We start from the raw sequence: 16,099 nt of genomic DNA, 5'->3' as shown, positions 1-16,099 counted from the left end.
ACTGTAATAGTGTATTATCATCAAAGGACAATATGGCTGAGCATTATTTAAAGTTATTGCACTTGGAAATGTTTCATTATTAAACTGGTGATAATACTAATTCTTCATTTAAATTTGCCTGTGATTCTTTGCAAAGTTGTTATGTAGTCAGATTTTTTTTTTTTCCTCAGCCAAGAATCAGATGCAAATTTCTCTTAAAGACCATTCACTGAAAGTACCAGGGGCATTTTGCATGCTTACATCCTGGATTTTTAGGGCTTATTATAGGCTAGCCATCTACCCTTTTATTATATGGAATATGGTCGCCTGGCACTGGGCACTTACAACATGAAGTGGGTGAGGTGGGATTGGTTGTTAGTTTTTCTTGAAGCCATAAGTAACCATTACATCTGTACCTCACTAACCACTTTCTTCAAGTGTATGTCAGATATACCGGTATTTTTACTGTACAGTATATACAAACCTTAAGCCTGAGAATCTCTACCAAATTCTTGCTGCTGCTGGGTAATTCTGTTCACCATCATGTAGAATGTCTCTGACCCCTTCATCTTAGTTTCTCCTTTACTGCATAAAACTATGTAAAAATAAAGCAAAAACATGTCCTCATAGTGAAAGGTCTACAGTACATACTGATTTGTTGCTGTACCAGTTTTGTCAATCCAGCCACTCTATTAAATCAGAGGAGGAGATAACCCATTCACCATACTCTTTTCACCTTAACTTGTCCCAGGTTTTGTTCTTTTGTAGTTTCATGTAGATCAGTGACAGAAAAAGGCACTGCTACACATGTCCATGGCAATTCTTAGTAACCAGCAGTATTCTAGTGTTGATCTTTTGTTACAAATCAAACTTCAAGATGGAGAGATGGCAATTTTAGGCCAAGTTAAAGTGAAAAGAGTTTAGTCAAAGAAGTACAGTAATGTCACTAACAGTCATATCCAATTTAGTGCTGTACACCATCTTGCAGTTCAACTGATTCATTAAGATAGCAGCTGATGTAAGGACTGGCGAAAGTTCAAACCACATGCAACATACAGAAGAAAATTGACTACAGACTGGGTATATTCGAAACAAGTGAAGACCTGCTGTAGTACTGTCAGAGTTTCCATCTCCGTCTCAGCCATGACATCCGGTGCTGTTGAGTTGTAATGTAGCAGCACATACAATCTCACTGCACGGCTGAGGATGGGAGAAGAGGAGAAATTTAGCAACTAACATGGCACTGGTACAAAAAGATATCATCATCATCATTATTATCATCATCATCATCATCATCATCATCATCATCATCATCATCATCATGACCTTTTTCACACCAAAGGATGAGATCAGTCAGGATCCAAAAATAAGGGTGGTAGCAAGGAGGAATACTTGGCTGCCAAGCATAGGGCTAGAAGAGAGGTGTACAGGGCGAAGTCTGAGTCACAGAGACTTTTACTTGATAACCTAAATTGTGTGGAAAGGAAGAATATGATATTTAAGGTGGCAAATCAGGTGAAGTGGGAGAATTGGGATATTATAGGTGAGCAGTGTGTGAAGAATGATGAAGCAAGAGTAGTGTTGAAGAGTGGGGATATTAAAGATGCATGGAGAAAGCATTATAGCCAGTTGCTGAATGAAGAGTTTGACTGGGACAGGGAAGGTTTGAAGCCAGCAGATCCAGTGTTTGGCCCTTGGCCTTTGATTGATGCTGCTACTGTGAGTGAGGCAATAGGTAGGATGCAGGTTGGGAAGGCAGCAAGTGTGTCTGGGTTGACTACTGAAATATTGAAGACCTCAGGAGATATAGGAGTAAGTTTAGTCACTGACCTGATAAATATGATTATATATGAGTGTGTTGTCCCAGATTCTTGGCTGAAGAGTGTAATTGTAAATGTGTACAAAGGGAAGGGTGATGCCCTGGAAAATGGAAATTATAGAGGTATAAAGCTTTTAAATCAGATAATGAAGGTAATGAGAGAGTTCTAGAAGGTATGATTAAAGAAAGAGTGAATATTGATGATATGCAGTTTGGGTTTATGCCAAGCAGGGGGACCACTGATGGTATACTGTTCGACAGCTTCAGGAAAATATATAGGAAGGAAAAGGAGAAGGCCTTGAACAAAGTCCCTAGAGAGGTGGCGAAGTGGGCAATGAGAAAGCTTGGGATCGAGGAGTGGCTGCTTTGGGTAGTTATGGCCATGTATGTGGGTGCTTGCACCCAGGTAAGGGTGAATGGAGATTTGAGTGATGATTTTTCCCTGAATATTGGTGTGCATTAGGGGTCAGTTTTGAGTCCCTTGTTGTTTCTCATGGTACTTAAAGCCCTCTCACGTTACTTCAGAAATGGACTCCCATGGGAGATGTTGTATGCTGATGATTTGGTGTTCATTGCAGAGAATGAAAAGGAGGCAGAGGAAAGATTTAGAAAGTGGAGAGAGAGTATGGGACCCAAGGGCTTAAGAGAAAATACAGATAAAACAAAAGTGATGAAATTTAGGGTTGGTGGCAGTACTGTCAAAGAAGAGGGAGAGTGGCCATGTGTAATTTGCCACAAGGGCATGGGAAGTAATTCCATCTTGTGCAGTGTTTGTGATAAGTCGGTGCATAAGAGATGTAGTGGTGTTAGAGGTAGACTTCGAGATAATGCTGATTTTATGAGTGTGGTGTGTCGGGGAGAGCAAGCGCAGATTGTCAGGCATGAAAGGACTGAACTTGCTGGCGAGTCTCTTGAGTGTGTGGAAGGGTTTTGTTATTTGGGAGACATGTGCTGAAGGTGGGGCTGGAACTAGCTCTGTGGCTAGGGTGAGAAGTGGTTGGAAGAAGTTGAGGGAGCTGTTGCCTCTCCTGACATTGAAAGGGCTCTCCCTGTGTGCTAAGGGATCTTTGTATGCAGCATGTGTTAGGAGTGTAATGCTGTATGGTGGTGAGACTTGGGCAGTAAAAGAAGATGATGTTTGCAGGCTCAAACATACAGAAATGACAGTGATAAGATGGATGTGCAGTGCATCCCTGATTGCAAGGCCTGGGGGGGCTAGGTTTACGATGGAAGAGTTGAGAGGAAAGATGAGACTAGAATGTATTGATGTTGTGATGAGGAGAGGTAGACTGAGGTGGTTTGGGCATGTGGAGAGGATAGGGGATGATAATTGGGTGCAGATAGGGAGATGCATTAATATTAGGGGTGGGGTTGCAAGGGGTAGACCAAAAAGGACCTGGGGCGAGGTCATTAAATATGACCTCAGGGTTAAGGGACCGAACAGGGAGGCTGCCAGAGATCGAGCAGCGTGGACAGCTGTCATTAGGTGACCAAGGCTAACGCATGCAAGCATATTGGTGCCTTCAAAAACGAAATGAAACTACAGCACTGAAAGAGATCCTGGAATGATAAATTTGTTGGTGTATTAGTATACAGCAGTACAGTAGGTCTTCATAACAAATCAATATCTTTGATGTTCATTTTTGCTCCCAAGTCCCATAAACTACCAAAATTTTTCAAACACAATTTCTGTTGCTAATGATAAAGATGATTTGTCGCTTCCCCAAAAATTTTAGTACCAGTTACCTGCATTTGGAATTGGACGTGATGTTTGGGAGCACATTCTTGGCTATTAATGAAGAGTGCCATTACTTTACTGTTATCAAGGGGGGAAAAAAATACTTACTGCGGAAGTTGCATGATAATGAAGGTGGTTGATATGAAGATGAGCATCTTGGTAAAATTAGTGTGGGCTCGTTCCCTGGCAGCCAGATGGATTCTTGACATGTGACTCCAGCGACTTCTGACGCTGCCAACAACAAGATTTTTACGATCTACAGTCACGTTTGCAGCATTTTTAGTGGTAAGGTAACTTTTCAGAGGTTCCTCAGTTTTATGTGCTATTTTCAGAGTTTGGCCCTGAACAGTAAGATATGTGTACATGGTTTTCTGTTTTTCTCCCTTTACTTTACATTTTCTGTCATTCTTAGGAGCTACAAAATCGGATATTTGACTACTATGGCACTGTGGGATACTATGGTCTGTGGCACCCTTAGTACTACTACTGAAACCTTGGGGTTTAGGTGTATGTTTGTGGTTGGTGTGGTTAAAATCATTTAGGATAAGACCATTATTTCTGTCATCTGTATCATCATGATCAGTGCTGTAGGAGTGGTTTCTAGAGCATGGAACTAGATAGTTTCTCCTGTTATATTTATTTCTAGCATTTTTACTCCTGTTCTTTCTAGTACAAGTATAATTTCCAACATAAAATGTTTTCAGTGTAAAGGACTGGCTCCTGGATGAAAGCTTTGCAAATCTAGTGCTCTGGTGTCTACTTGTGTTAACATCCTTGCTAATGTCCATCAGGCTTCTTGTAAGTACACAGTCTTTCGACGATAATCCGAACTTTTCAACTTTCATATGTTTTAATTCAATACCTTTAGTACTACAACTTTTCATCTTAAGAGTTTTACTTTTCTGAAAGCTTCTGGTATCCATATGGCCACTAAAGTTATAGTTTTTCTTCTTACCACTTTTGACAAAAGACCTGGAATCAAAAGAACTTGTGAAGACAAATTTATCATCACTGCAGGTACCATTGAGGGTAGACTTGGTGCTACATGACTGTGTTGTGCCACTGAATGATTGTGATTCTGAGAACTTAGAATGACAGCAAGAAGATTTGACATTAACTGGAGATGACTGCGTAGTTTTGGTTGAACTCATGGATGAAGGTACAGTATACTTGGCATGAATGCTTGCAGATTCATTTGCTTTGGCAACATCATTTGGTATGAGCATCAAAGAATGAAGATTAATCCATGCTGATTTTGCTGATCTAGCATCATTTTCTCTCGATACAACTGGTCTTTTAATTCTGCCATTTGTCCCAGCAGACTTAACAACAATAGTCTGCTTGAAGTCTGTAAGCTTTGTAATAGCTGTGGCTATACTGGATTCAAAGTTATTTGGTGTAGGAATGACAGAAGAGGAGCAAGAGGAAAAGGAGGAGCAGGAAGATGATGAGGATGAAGAAGTAGGCCTGCAGGAAGAAGATGGTAGCTCTTGGTCTTGTGGGAGAGAAGATGTAAGAGGGACTGGCACTCTCTTCTCTTCATAACCCTGTATTGGAAGAAAACCCAAGAAACAGTGTCACATTAGTCAAACATTTTCAGCACATACCCATAATGATCAGTTTTACCATAAGCATCACCATCACCATCATCATCATCATCTTTTTTCGCATGTAAGGATTGGGGTACCGTAGGATCCATAAACAAGGAAGGAGCAACAATAAAAATGGGAAAACTATCAACAGCATGCCCTGTGAAATGAACCACACATCATTCACTCGCCATTCCACTCATCATTCATTTGCCATTCAAGCCCCTGGAATCCCACTTCACCTCACGATGGTTAGAGAAGTACTTTTGTTGCTGATAGGACTTGAGTTTGGTCCCAAGCTGGGAGGGGAACAGTTTAATTATTTGAATTTTATTAAAATATGTTCATCAACATCAACATCCAAACCTCCTTCCCCACATAAGGGTGGGGAGAGGTAGGGTCCAGAAAGCAAGAAAGAACCTAAGAGAATGAAACACTAGCCAAAGTTACACTCCCATTCATTCATCATTCAAACCCCCAGAATATGTTATTGCGTTACTGATGTAATGTCATAAGTTGAAAATGAATGAAAATCTCCAGTAAGTTTAGGTGCATAAAGAAGTACAGTACTATGGAAAGGATCCAGAACTGTATCACTGTCCTAGTATGGGCTGCCACTGAGCTAAGTGAAATGAGTTGCAAAATGATATAAATCTTCACAGAGCTAAGGCAGACAAACTACAGCTTTATTATCTTCAACTGCTCCTCTCTCTGACCTTACGGCAGTTACGTGTGGAGAGGCAGTAGAGGGTGACGGTGTTGAGGGCAGCAGTGAGGAGGAAGGGCAGTATGAACATGACCACCACTTCCACCCAGCTCAGGTGCATCAGAAGTGCCTGGTACTCAGGGTAGATCCCACATGTCACAAACTGCAAAAATATATATTTGGGAATCAGGGTAAGTATTCATTATTTAAAAAAAAAAAATAAAAAAAAAAATAAAAAAAAAAAGCACAGTAACAAACAATCTCATTTTACAGCACATCACAAACAGCACAAAATATATTCAAGAGTTAGAGGAAGCATCCATCCATCCATCATTCAACCCTATGTTGCCTCATGAGATACATAGTAGCCCAGGTCTAGGCAAGTTGGTCCTGATATTTCAGACAAGAGTGATCAGTTTCACTCATCCCTGAGTGGCATTATGTGAGCAATAAACCCCTACCACCCCATGGATATAAACCTGCACAGGCTCAATCTAATTGGAGCACCTTAATTACCAACTAAACCACCAGGCCCCATAATTTGGTTGTATGGTTACCACCCAGTGTAGTAAATGAAGTAAAATGCAGAAGCAGCCAATCCCACAATACCCACCTTGAGGTGCTGTGAGGCTATGCTACCTCATTCCAGTACATTTAAGGGCTGATGACCAGCCTACCTCTCTTGATGGCATTACATGACTGAAAAAACTCATTACATGATCGAAAAATTTCCAGTCACCTCTTGGATATCCAGCCTATAGAAGATTATCACTGCAAGTGGGGCAATCTAACAACCATACTACCATGTGCCAAATATTACAATAAACAAGTCTTCATGCCAGTAAATTATTATCAGAAATCATATTCTTTAGTTATACTGTTCACTTTGACATTCATTCCTATTTGATTATTAATCAGTTGATAGTTGTATGAATGACGATAAAACTATAAATATGTAAACTTATGCATGACTTATGCTTAGGAAGGTTTGAGAATATAGCCCCTGTAATTTTGTTAGCTGAAGTTACTCTGAAATTTGGTCATGCATTAGTTTCCTTAATATCACCTCTTCAGCCTCCTACCTACTCAACTATCCACAAAAATATTACCCTTTATTGGCATAAATTAAAGTCTCTCCATAAATAGACAAGCTACAGTACATTTTCTCCCATATACCTATAACTGGTACCTGTACTGTCATTTGGGGGAAACTGGCATATCAGCTTTGTAAATAGGAATAGAACTTTAATAGGATTAATAGTGAAAAAACATAAAAATGAGACAGTGAAGGCTGACTCTACTCACTACTGTACTATAATAAGGACTATACTCATGGCAAAGGCCCTTCCTGTTCTTGTCCAACTGACCTTTCCTCTGTCTGGATGTGATTTTGCATCCAACACATGACTGCAAAAACACTTTGTGTATGACGTAACACCTCAAGGCAATGTATTAACAACAACAACTACTGTTAATTTGACAACTACTACTACAACTACTACTACTGCTACTGGAACTGCTACCACCACTATTACACTACTAAGCACTACACTATCATTACTACTACTATTATGACTACTACCACCACCACTATTACTATTACTACCACTATTGCATTACTAACCACTACCACTAACATTACTACTAATACTAACCACTACCACTACCATTACTGCAACTACCACTACTACTGTACTACTAACTACTACCACTACCATTACTACTACTACTCACGCCAGAGGAGTGTCCAATGACCAGGAGAAGGTAGAGATAAGAGGCTGCATTGAGTACGGTGACAGCCAAGATGGTACGTTTGGCCCGGCCCACAGTACACATGGACCGTCTCATCAGAGGGAATTGCACTGCTACGCATCGTTCCAGGGTATATGCTACTGTCAGCCTGAGGATTAGTTAGTAATTTTTACCACATTTTATTATGATGGAGAAAAAGTCAAGATGATGATTACGTCTTATTACAATGGAGTATATGCTAGAGTCAGCCTGGGGTCTATTGATCTTATATTACCATACATATCTAAGCAGGGATGAAAAGGCCGAATGATGATGAATGACAAATAACTTGGTGGTCCAGTTGTTAGAATGTGGCAGCTGAAGTGATTGCCAGGCTTAAGTTTGATACACAAGAGGTGACTGGAGTTTTTTTTTAACATGTAATGCCACCAACAGAAGTAGGCCGGTTATCTATCCATAAATTACTGGACAATGGTAGTCTAGCTCTGGACAACTGCACCTTGAAGGACATAAAGAGGGACTGGCTGCTACTATTACCTATATTTCTGTAATGAGGTGTACACTACAGTCAGACAGGGATTTAGTAGGATTATTTACCATACACAACTTATGTAGGAGAAAAGGTCAGGATTATGATGAATGGGATAAAACTTGTTGTTTTTTCACAACAGAGTGAGGAAATGTGGGTTGTCCCCATCATAAATCAGGTCTGTGTCCCAAATCATCACAACTTCTACATAAATGATAAAAGAGTAAACTGGGGGGAACTAGCAAATCGGCTTTATAGGTGGTAAAAGAACTTTGATAAGCAATTATTTTGTAAATTACTAAATATTCACTGCCAAAAAAGAATGTCAAAATGGGCAACATCAAATTACCTTTGTAATAAAGAGGTAAATGAAGGCTATAGCACATTTATCCTCTCTAGTGCAAAAAGTCTCCCTACTGTTGGGGGAAAAAAAAGTGGAGAGAGCAAAAATCAACATGGCTTACCACACACTAATGGATGCTCCTGTGGTCCCTACATAGTTAATTATTTTGCATGCCACAGGTGAGTCCATGAAACCCAGTCTGAGCGATGGCAGGAAAGTGTTGTTGACTAGCCAGCGACATGCCAGGAGGAGCAGACACACCGAGTCAGAAGTTGCCATAGCTGCTAGGAAGTACGATGATGAGCGGCGGCGGAGGTGAGTTAACAGGAACACTGATATACTCATTAGGTTCCCTGCAATGCCTGGGATGGGAAGAATAGTACAGAGATTTTAATCCTTCAAGCCAAGGATGTACTTTTTTATTTTTACTGGTACCCCTGTTGCCACCAGAGAAATGTGGTTATAACCAAGCCACACTGGGTTCCTTCTGCCACGATCCCATTAAATCCTTTGTTTCCTCAAGTTCCACAATCTGCACTGCATTCTCCTACTCATTTATCATATCTAGCCATCTCCTTCTTGACCTTCCGTGCCTTTCACACCTTCAAACACACACATACATTTATTAATCTCACTACCCTACCCACATCCATTTTTTCTATATAACTATATCATTTAAGCAGATTCATAGTCTACTGAAGTAAGAAGTACTATAGTGGTTAGAGTGACTGAACAACAATATTCTGTCCACCTTAACTTCCATACAACTGTCATCTCTCCATCTTGAAAGCTAAAGTGCAACAAGAAATTAATACTAGAATACAATGCCATTTACTACGAAGTGCTATGAAAGGTATGTAGAACCACTGAGCAACATAGAGCTATAGGGCAACTGAACTACATGAAATGAGCTACACATGGAAGAAATCTCATCCAAGTTAAGGTGGACAAACATAGGAAGGAGATGTAAGAGGAGTGAGGAACAGTAAAAGAACAAGAAGAAAATTAAAAGGATAATAAAAGGAAAGTTGGTGGATGAAAGAGAAAAATGGAAAATGAGAAAGAAAATAGAAAGATGAAAAGGAAAGTGGGAGGCTAAGAAGGAAAGTGGAAGGCCAAAAAGGAAAGTGGAAGGCTGAGAGGGAAAGCAGAAAGTTAAGAGGGAAAGTGGAAGACTGAGAAGGCAAGTGGAAGGATGAAAGTAAAACAGGAAGGCTGAAAAGGAAAGTAGAAGTCTGAGGGGGAAAGTGGAAAGACGAGAGGGAAAGTGGAAGGCTGAGAGGGAAAGTGGAAGACTGAGAGAGAAAATGGAAGGATGGGAGGGGAAGTGGAAGGCTGATAGGGATAGTGGAAGGCTAAAAGGGAAAGTAGATTACGTAAGGTGAAGCCTAACCATGATGTATAATCTCATCGGTTAGGAGGCTTTCTAAATACCTACTTTGGTGAAATATTCTTCATCTGATTGGTGGTAGGTGGGGGCACTCACCATCCACTCACTCGATGTAGTGCTGCTTTCGGGTGATTGCCCATTTCTCTCTTCCTTCCTTCCTTCTTTCCTTCCTTCCTCTTCTGTCTTTCCTTGATTCATTCTTTCCTCTTCCCTCCATCTAAGGGTGACTTTACACTGAGTGACAAGCCAAATGGTTTCCTGTACACCATGAAACCATTTATTGTACTACTCTGGGTGGTAACCATATAACTAACTTATGGTACCTGGTGGTTTAGCGGGTAATTAGGGCACTCCAATCAGATTGAGCCTATGTAGGTTTATGTCCAAGGGATGGTTGGGGCTTATTGCTCATGTAATGCCACTCAGGGATGAGTGAAGCTGGTCAGTCTCATCTTGCTTAGCCCTGGGCTCCTACGCTCCTCAAGGGACAACACAGGATTAGATGATGTATGAATGTTATCATCTGATATTCTTTTTTGTACTGACCCTTTCTTTTTGGTGACAAACTTTTAATTTTATTCTTCCTGTCTCCAGAGGATTTTATTCAGAATATGAAAGATTCTCTGAAGGGCTGGAGTTAGATATGGGGTTGATAAAACCTTTCTGTCTGAGAGGTCTTTCTTAAGCTGGATAAAATTGTATGGTAGTAGAAAAAATGAAATGAAAAATATACAGTCAGATCAAAGGGGTTAATCAGAACCTTTCATTACCAACATAATTTTTACTGTACAGTGTATATATATATATATATATATATATATATATATATATATATATATATATATATATAAATATATATATATATATATGAAAAACAACAATATTTTGATCTATGCAGAGATGCGATTAGTCCTCTATATACGGTATGTCAGTTATGTGTTATAAATAAACTTTACGATACAAACTGGCACAATGCAGAGTATCCCAGGAATTGATGTACTAACTTCAAAAGAAGATTCCGTGACTAATTTAAAATCTAAAAATTAACAATATTACCAGCGTTGGAAGGAGCCTGATTGATCACGTGCTTGTAGAAAAGTTGATGCTGGGAATGGATGCTGATACGAGGGCTGTGTGAGGACGATCTGGAGGTCTGTCGGATCATATGATTGTAGTATGGAAGGTCAAGCTGTGAGGAGCGAGGTGGACAAAGAGAGAGCGGAACAGTCAAAGAGAAAGGCTGAAATCAACAAACTGAGGCTCAAAGAAATGGCAGATGAATACAGGACCGAAGTAGGGGAGGAGTTAGAATCAGTGAATTGGAATGAAATGGACCTGGACAGCCTGTGGAATGCGTATAGAGACTGCTTAGTTAGAAATGCTAGCATCAGCAAAGACGAAAGGTACGGCATGATGGGATGAAGAGGTTAAGAGAGCAATGGAGGAAAAGAGGAAGTAGTGACTAAAGTGGCTACAGGACAGGGGTTCAGCTGAAATATAACTGAATATATCGAGAGCAAGAAGCACGTAAAGGGACCAGTGAAGAGGAAAAAGGAGGTAAATGATGATCTAGGAAGAAAAATGAATGCACATTACTCTGAAAATAGGAAGTTATTCTGGAAGGAGGTGTGGAAATGTAGAAGCGTCAGTGGAAAGAAATGTGAAAATGCAAAGGATGTAAGTGGTAGATTATTAACCCATGGGGATGAAGGAAAAACCAGATGGAAAGAAATTTTTTGAAAACCTGATGAATGGGAACAGAGAGAGCAGAGCCACCATAAACATGATTGGTTTTGGGGATGCGCAGAGAAGGAATGCAGTGCCAGGAAATGTGACACTCGCACAGGTGAAGAATGCTGTGAAGAGGCTGAAAAATGGCGAAGAATGCTGTGAAGAGGCTGAAAAATGGGTAAGTAGCTGGGGTTGATGAGGTGTATGCAGAGATGATTAAGTGTTGTGGTGAAAGCAGAATGAAGTGCTTGTTGGAGAAATGTAAGAAGTCATGGATGAGTGAAACTGTGCCAGCAGTGGAAAAAGGCTGTGATTGTACCCTTGTACAAAAATAAAGGTGAGCAAAGTGAATGCAAGAATTATCGTGGCATAAGTTTATTGAGGGTGGTAGGGAAGGTATATGGAAGAATTACTGAGAAAGTAAGAGAGATATCAGAAGTCCTAGCAAGTGATGAACAGGGTGGCTTTAGGAGTGGCAGAGGATGTGTGGATCAAATATTTTCAGTAAGACAGATAGTGGAGATGGCATGTGAGAAGGACTATAAGGTGTGTATGGCATTCATGGATCTGGAAAATGCATACTACAAAGTAGACAGAGAAGGACTGTGGAAGGTTTTCCGCATGTACAGGGTAGATGGTCAGCTGCTAGGTGCTGTCAAGTGTTTTTATGATGGTAGTGAAGCATGTGTATGTGTTAATGGGCACCTGAGTGAATGGTTCACAATCGGTGTGGGCGTGTGACAAGGTTGTGTGATGTCCTCATGGTTGTTCAGTATATACTGTATATGGACGGGGTGATGAGAGAAGTAAAAACATAAGCAATGGAGAGAGGGATGGCATTGGTAATGAATGGCGATGGATGGAATATCTCAAATTTGTTGCAAGGTGATGATGCAGTACTGCTTGAAAATACCGGAAAAGAACTTGGTAGACTAGTACAGAATTTTGCTGATGTCTGTGAGCGTTGTGCCCTGAGAGTAAATGTGGAAAAGAGTAAAGTGATAGTTATTGCAAGAGAAGGTGACTCCCAGTGTGATGTTACAGTGAATGGAGAGAGACTGGAATTGGTGAGAGAGTTCAAATAACTGGGTACAGCAACAGAAAAGAGAGGAAAATGTGCAAAGGAAGCGAAGAGTAGAGTGACAAAAGGAAGGAAAGTAGCTGGTGCTATGAAGGCCTTGATAAGAAACAGAGGCTTGAGTGTTGCAGCTACATGAGGCTTACATGAAGGAGTGTTAGTGCCAACTTTAACATATGGATGCGAGACTATGGTGTGGCATGAAAATGAAAAGTCAAGAGTGAAAGCAGTGGAGATATGATTGCTGAGGAATGTAAGTGGAGTACAGAGAGTGGATAGGATACAAAATAATGTGATTTGTGAAAGATGTGGAGTGAGGAAGTCCGTGGACACTAGATTGAAGAGAGTGCACTGAGATGGTTTGATCATGCGGAGAGAATGGATAACAATAGAGTGGTGAGAAAGGTATATCTGTGCAAATTTGAAGAAGGGAGTTGGCATGGTAGGCCAAGGAGAAGGTGGAGGGATATGGTGGATGAATGTGTGAGGAAGAGAGGTATGGAAGTCGGTAAGGTTAAGGGGCTGACAAGAGATCGGGCTGGCTGGATAATGTTGTGAGAAGTGCATGATCAGGGATTTGGCACCCCTTTTTAATGTGACAGCGTCCGGACTGAATCTTTTGGATACGTTTATGTGAAGCTACAGAATGTGGTGAATTTTTTTGGTATATCAGATAATGCCAGGATTCCGGTGGTTTGATGATGACTGAATGGAAGCGTGGCCCATTGCAGTGGGCAAACTTGGGCTGTCTGGACGTTGCTACTCTTCACCCTGCCCTAGGGTGGGAAAGCAGGTCCGGATAATAATGATGATGATGATGACCAGGACAGTGCCCTCGCATAATGAACATATTCAGAGTAAACGACTTGCCTAGTGAATGAGCAGGGGGTAATCAAGTCCACAAAAGCGCAATGAACAAGTTGAACCCCAAGTGAACAAAATTGGGGGAAAGAGTAGGCCATAACCACCATCTCTTATAGTGAACACCTCCCACCCCCAGTAGATGCTGCACAAGAGGCAAATCCAAGCAACCTGTTGAGCAGAATCCAATGGGGGACGAAGATTTGCCTATGTCGAAGATCAGTAAAATTCTAGTGGCAGTGGATGTTTTGAAAGAAGAGGTCAAGGTAAATGAAACCAGCAACCTTAGGACACAGGAACAGCTCAGTGGAGCAGAAACCACTTTTCGTTATTACACTGAAAGGCACAATATGGAAGTCAACAGATGAAAACAAACACTCATCACATGCTACTATTAACCTCAAGAACATGAGCCAGTTGCCTCTACACCGTCTGCTACACTTCATGGGGAAGACGATGATGATGTGATGTCAGTGGTGTCATCTTTGGACCTTGAAGGTTTACTGGGAGAGGTGAATGAGGTAGTGGCACGCAGGGAAGTGGTTCAGTCAAGTAATGAGGGCAGGACAGGTGATAGGAACGAGGGAGTGGAAGGTGATGTGGCAGGGACACCCTAAGTGTATCTCCCTGCCTTAGAACCACCTGTATTCAAGCCAATCAGGACTGCCATCTGCTTCATTTAAGGTAAATAGCCATGTATTTTATATTTTATATATCTGTACTATATGTTTGAAATGTGCCCTTTAGTACATCTCAATGGCCAAAAAGTGGACTTTGAGGGAGCGGTGCTGCCCATATGCTATTTTTCCCATACGATATGTTAATTCACAGTGAGTGAATTTACAGTGAATCAGCTCGTCTGCCGCCCATAAACTCATTCACAATGCGAGGGCACTGTATATCAATATGGTTCCATTTCTTGACCATTAGGAGCTACAGTTACTGATGACCATGTGGATTAATTATGAGGGAGACCTTTTTGCAGATAAACTCATCAGAAATTGTTGAGAATTGAACCAATGTTGATATGGCACTTTTTATTTGAAATTTGCCCTAGAATCACCATCTGAAGTTAGTGTGGCAAGTCCCAAGACACCTTGTATAATGGGGGAAATTGGCAAAGCAGCTTTACAAATGGCAATGCCACTTTAATAGGCACTTTTTTTACTAACTATTGAAGAAAAAAAAGAAAAAGAAAAAAAAAGAAAGAAAGAAAAAAAAGACTTTCTGTAGATAGGTAAGGAAGATGTGCCAGAAAGTCTCGCAAGTGCTCAAAAGTATGGGCTCAACTTACCAAGGATGACAATGGCAGGGATGTAGTAGAGATGCAAGAGGTAGACCAGGGTGCTTTGCTGACTCTCCTGACCCATCATCACAAAAATGCCTGTGGAGATATTTACATGAATTTGAAACAGAAAAAAAAAAGTACTTAACAGTCTCATATTCCAAAACAATACAATTTGTCCATAGCTGCAACTGGTACTAGAACTGGCAAAAACTGACAAATTTGTTTTATCAGTGGGAATGGAGGTTGGATAGAGTATTTTTAGAAATACTGTATACTGAAAATTTAACAGAAAAAATAAGTAAATAAATAAAAAAGTAAGTAAAAAGGCTATATTTAATGGCTTACTGAACATAGTTTCTTTACACCACTGAAACAAGGATGTGAGCACTCCTCCACCAAACATGTACGGCAAGCAGCTTTGTATAGTTAGGTCTAGACGAAGTTACATCTAGAATTAAACTAGTCTAGACTAAGTAGCCTAACCCTAGGTCCCTATTGTTGTATCGGATATGATGAATGAAATGTCTTGTGTTCAAAGGTTAAACAAGTACTAACTATAGCAATAAGTAATACTAATGTCTAGTAATACTAATGTCCAATATTATGTCCAACACTAATTAAGAGTATCTCACTGCACTAGTAATCAGTATACCACAGCTTATAATCCAATGACAGCAGTGGACAAGACATGAAATGCAGGAAGTCCTTGATATATGATGCCCTTTTGATATATTTTTGTTATCATATTCACGCTAAGTAACCAAAAATTACCTGTTTAAGTATTATTACAAATGATAAAATTAATTTGTTGGGTCTCCCAAATTTACAGCAACATTTGTATGGTAAAAGTTGTGATATTTTGGAAAATACTGCACACATACAATGACATCTAATGGTACAAATAATAAATAGGCATATAAAATAATGGAAACCAAAGAGGGTGAATGGGATGCCCGTGAATGAGAGGAAAAGAACCTACCTCAGACAGTGTGCGCAGGAGACTGAGAGACAGCAGTGAGAGAGGAGAGTATGAATGGTGGAACATGGGGTGAGGAGGCGGTGGGGGGAGGGAAAATGATGGAGGAAAGGATGGGAAGAGGACAGAAAGGGGGAAAAGAAAAAGTGGGTGGGATGGAAATGGGGTAGAAGAAAAGTGTGGGAGGAAAGAAAGTGAGAGAAAAAAGAGGGTGGGAGGTGAAGAGGTGGTGGAAAAGAGGGAAAGGGAAGAGGCAGGAAGGATAAGAGGGGGGATGAGGAAGGCAAAGACAGGAAGGGATGATTAAGAGGAAAAACACA

General features: G+C 40.5%; 1 protein-coding gene across 1 annotated transcript; it reads right to left on the bottom strand.

Annotated features, from left to right (window-relative positions):
• Positions 1-464: 464 nt before the first annotated feature.
• On the bottom strand, positions 465-14,885 carry LOC145410414 (thyrotropin-releasing hormone receptor-like). Its single transcript, XM_080280567.1, has 6 exons — positions 14,810-14,885; positions 8,577-8,817; positions 7,566-7,731; positions 5,842-5,994; positions 3,645-3,877; positions 465-564 (listed from the first exon to the last, which is right to left on the bottom strand). The coding sequence occupies exons 1-6, from the start codon at positions 14,883-14,885 to the stop codon at positions 465-467; spliced, it is 969 nt and encodes a 322-aa protein (XP_080136693.1).
• Between the last annotated feature and the right edge of the window lie 1,214 nt (positions 14,886-16,099).

Source organism: Coenobita brevimanus, chromosome 85, assembly GCF_032717465.1.
Source record: "Coenobita brevimanus isolate Jiangsu-jjx chromosome 85, ASM3271746v2, whole genome shotgun sequence".
In the NCBI taxonomy this organism is placed as follows: Eukaryota; Metazoa; Arthropoda; class Malacostraca; order Decapoda; family Coenobitidae; genus Coenobita; species Coenobita brevimanus.
The sequence above is the reverse complement of the archived record's forward strand: the minus strand, read 5'-3'. Positions and strand labels throughout refer to the sequence as shown.

Bases quoted from the DNA above. Each gene is read 5' to 3' on its own strand.
- LOC145410414 (XM_080280567.1), bottom strand. From the start codon at position 14,885: ATGGGTCAGGAGAGTCAGCAAAGCACCCTGGTCTACCTCTTGCATCTC. The intron at 7,732-8,576 runs GTAAGCCATGTT...ACTAATCCTCAG, and splicing joins GGAGCATCCATTAGTGTGTG to GCTGACAGTAGCATATACCC. The intron at 3,878-5,841 runs GTCAGAGAGAGG...CTTACTGTTCAG, and splicing joins CCACACGTAACTGCCGTAAG to GGCCAAACTCTGAAAATAGC.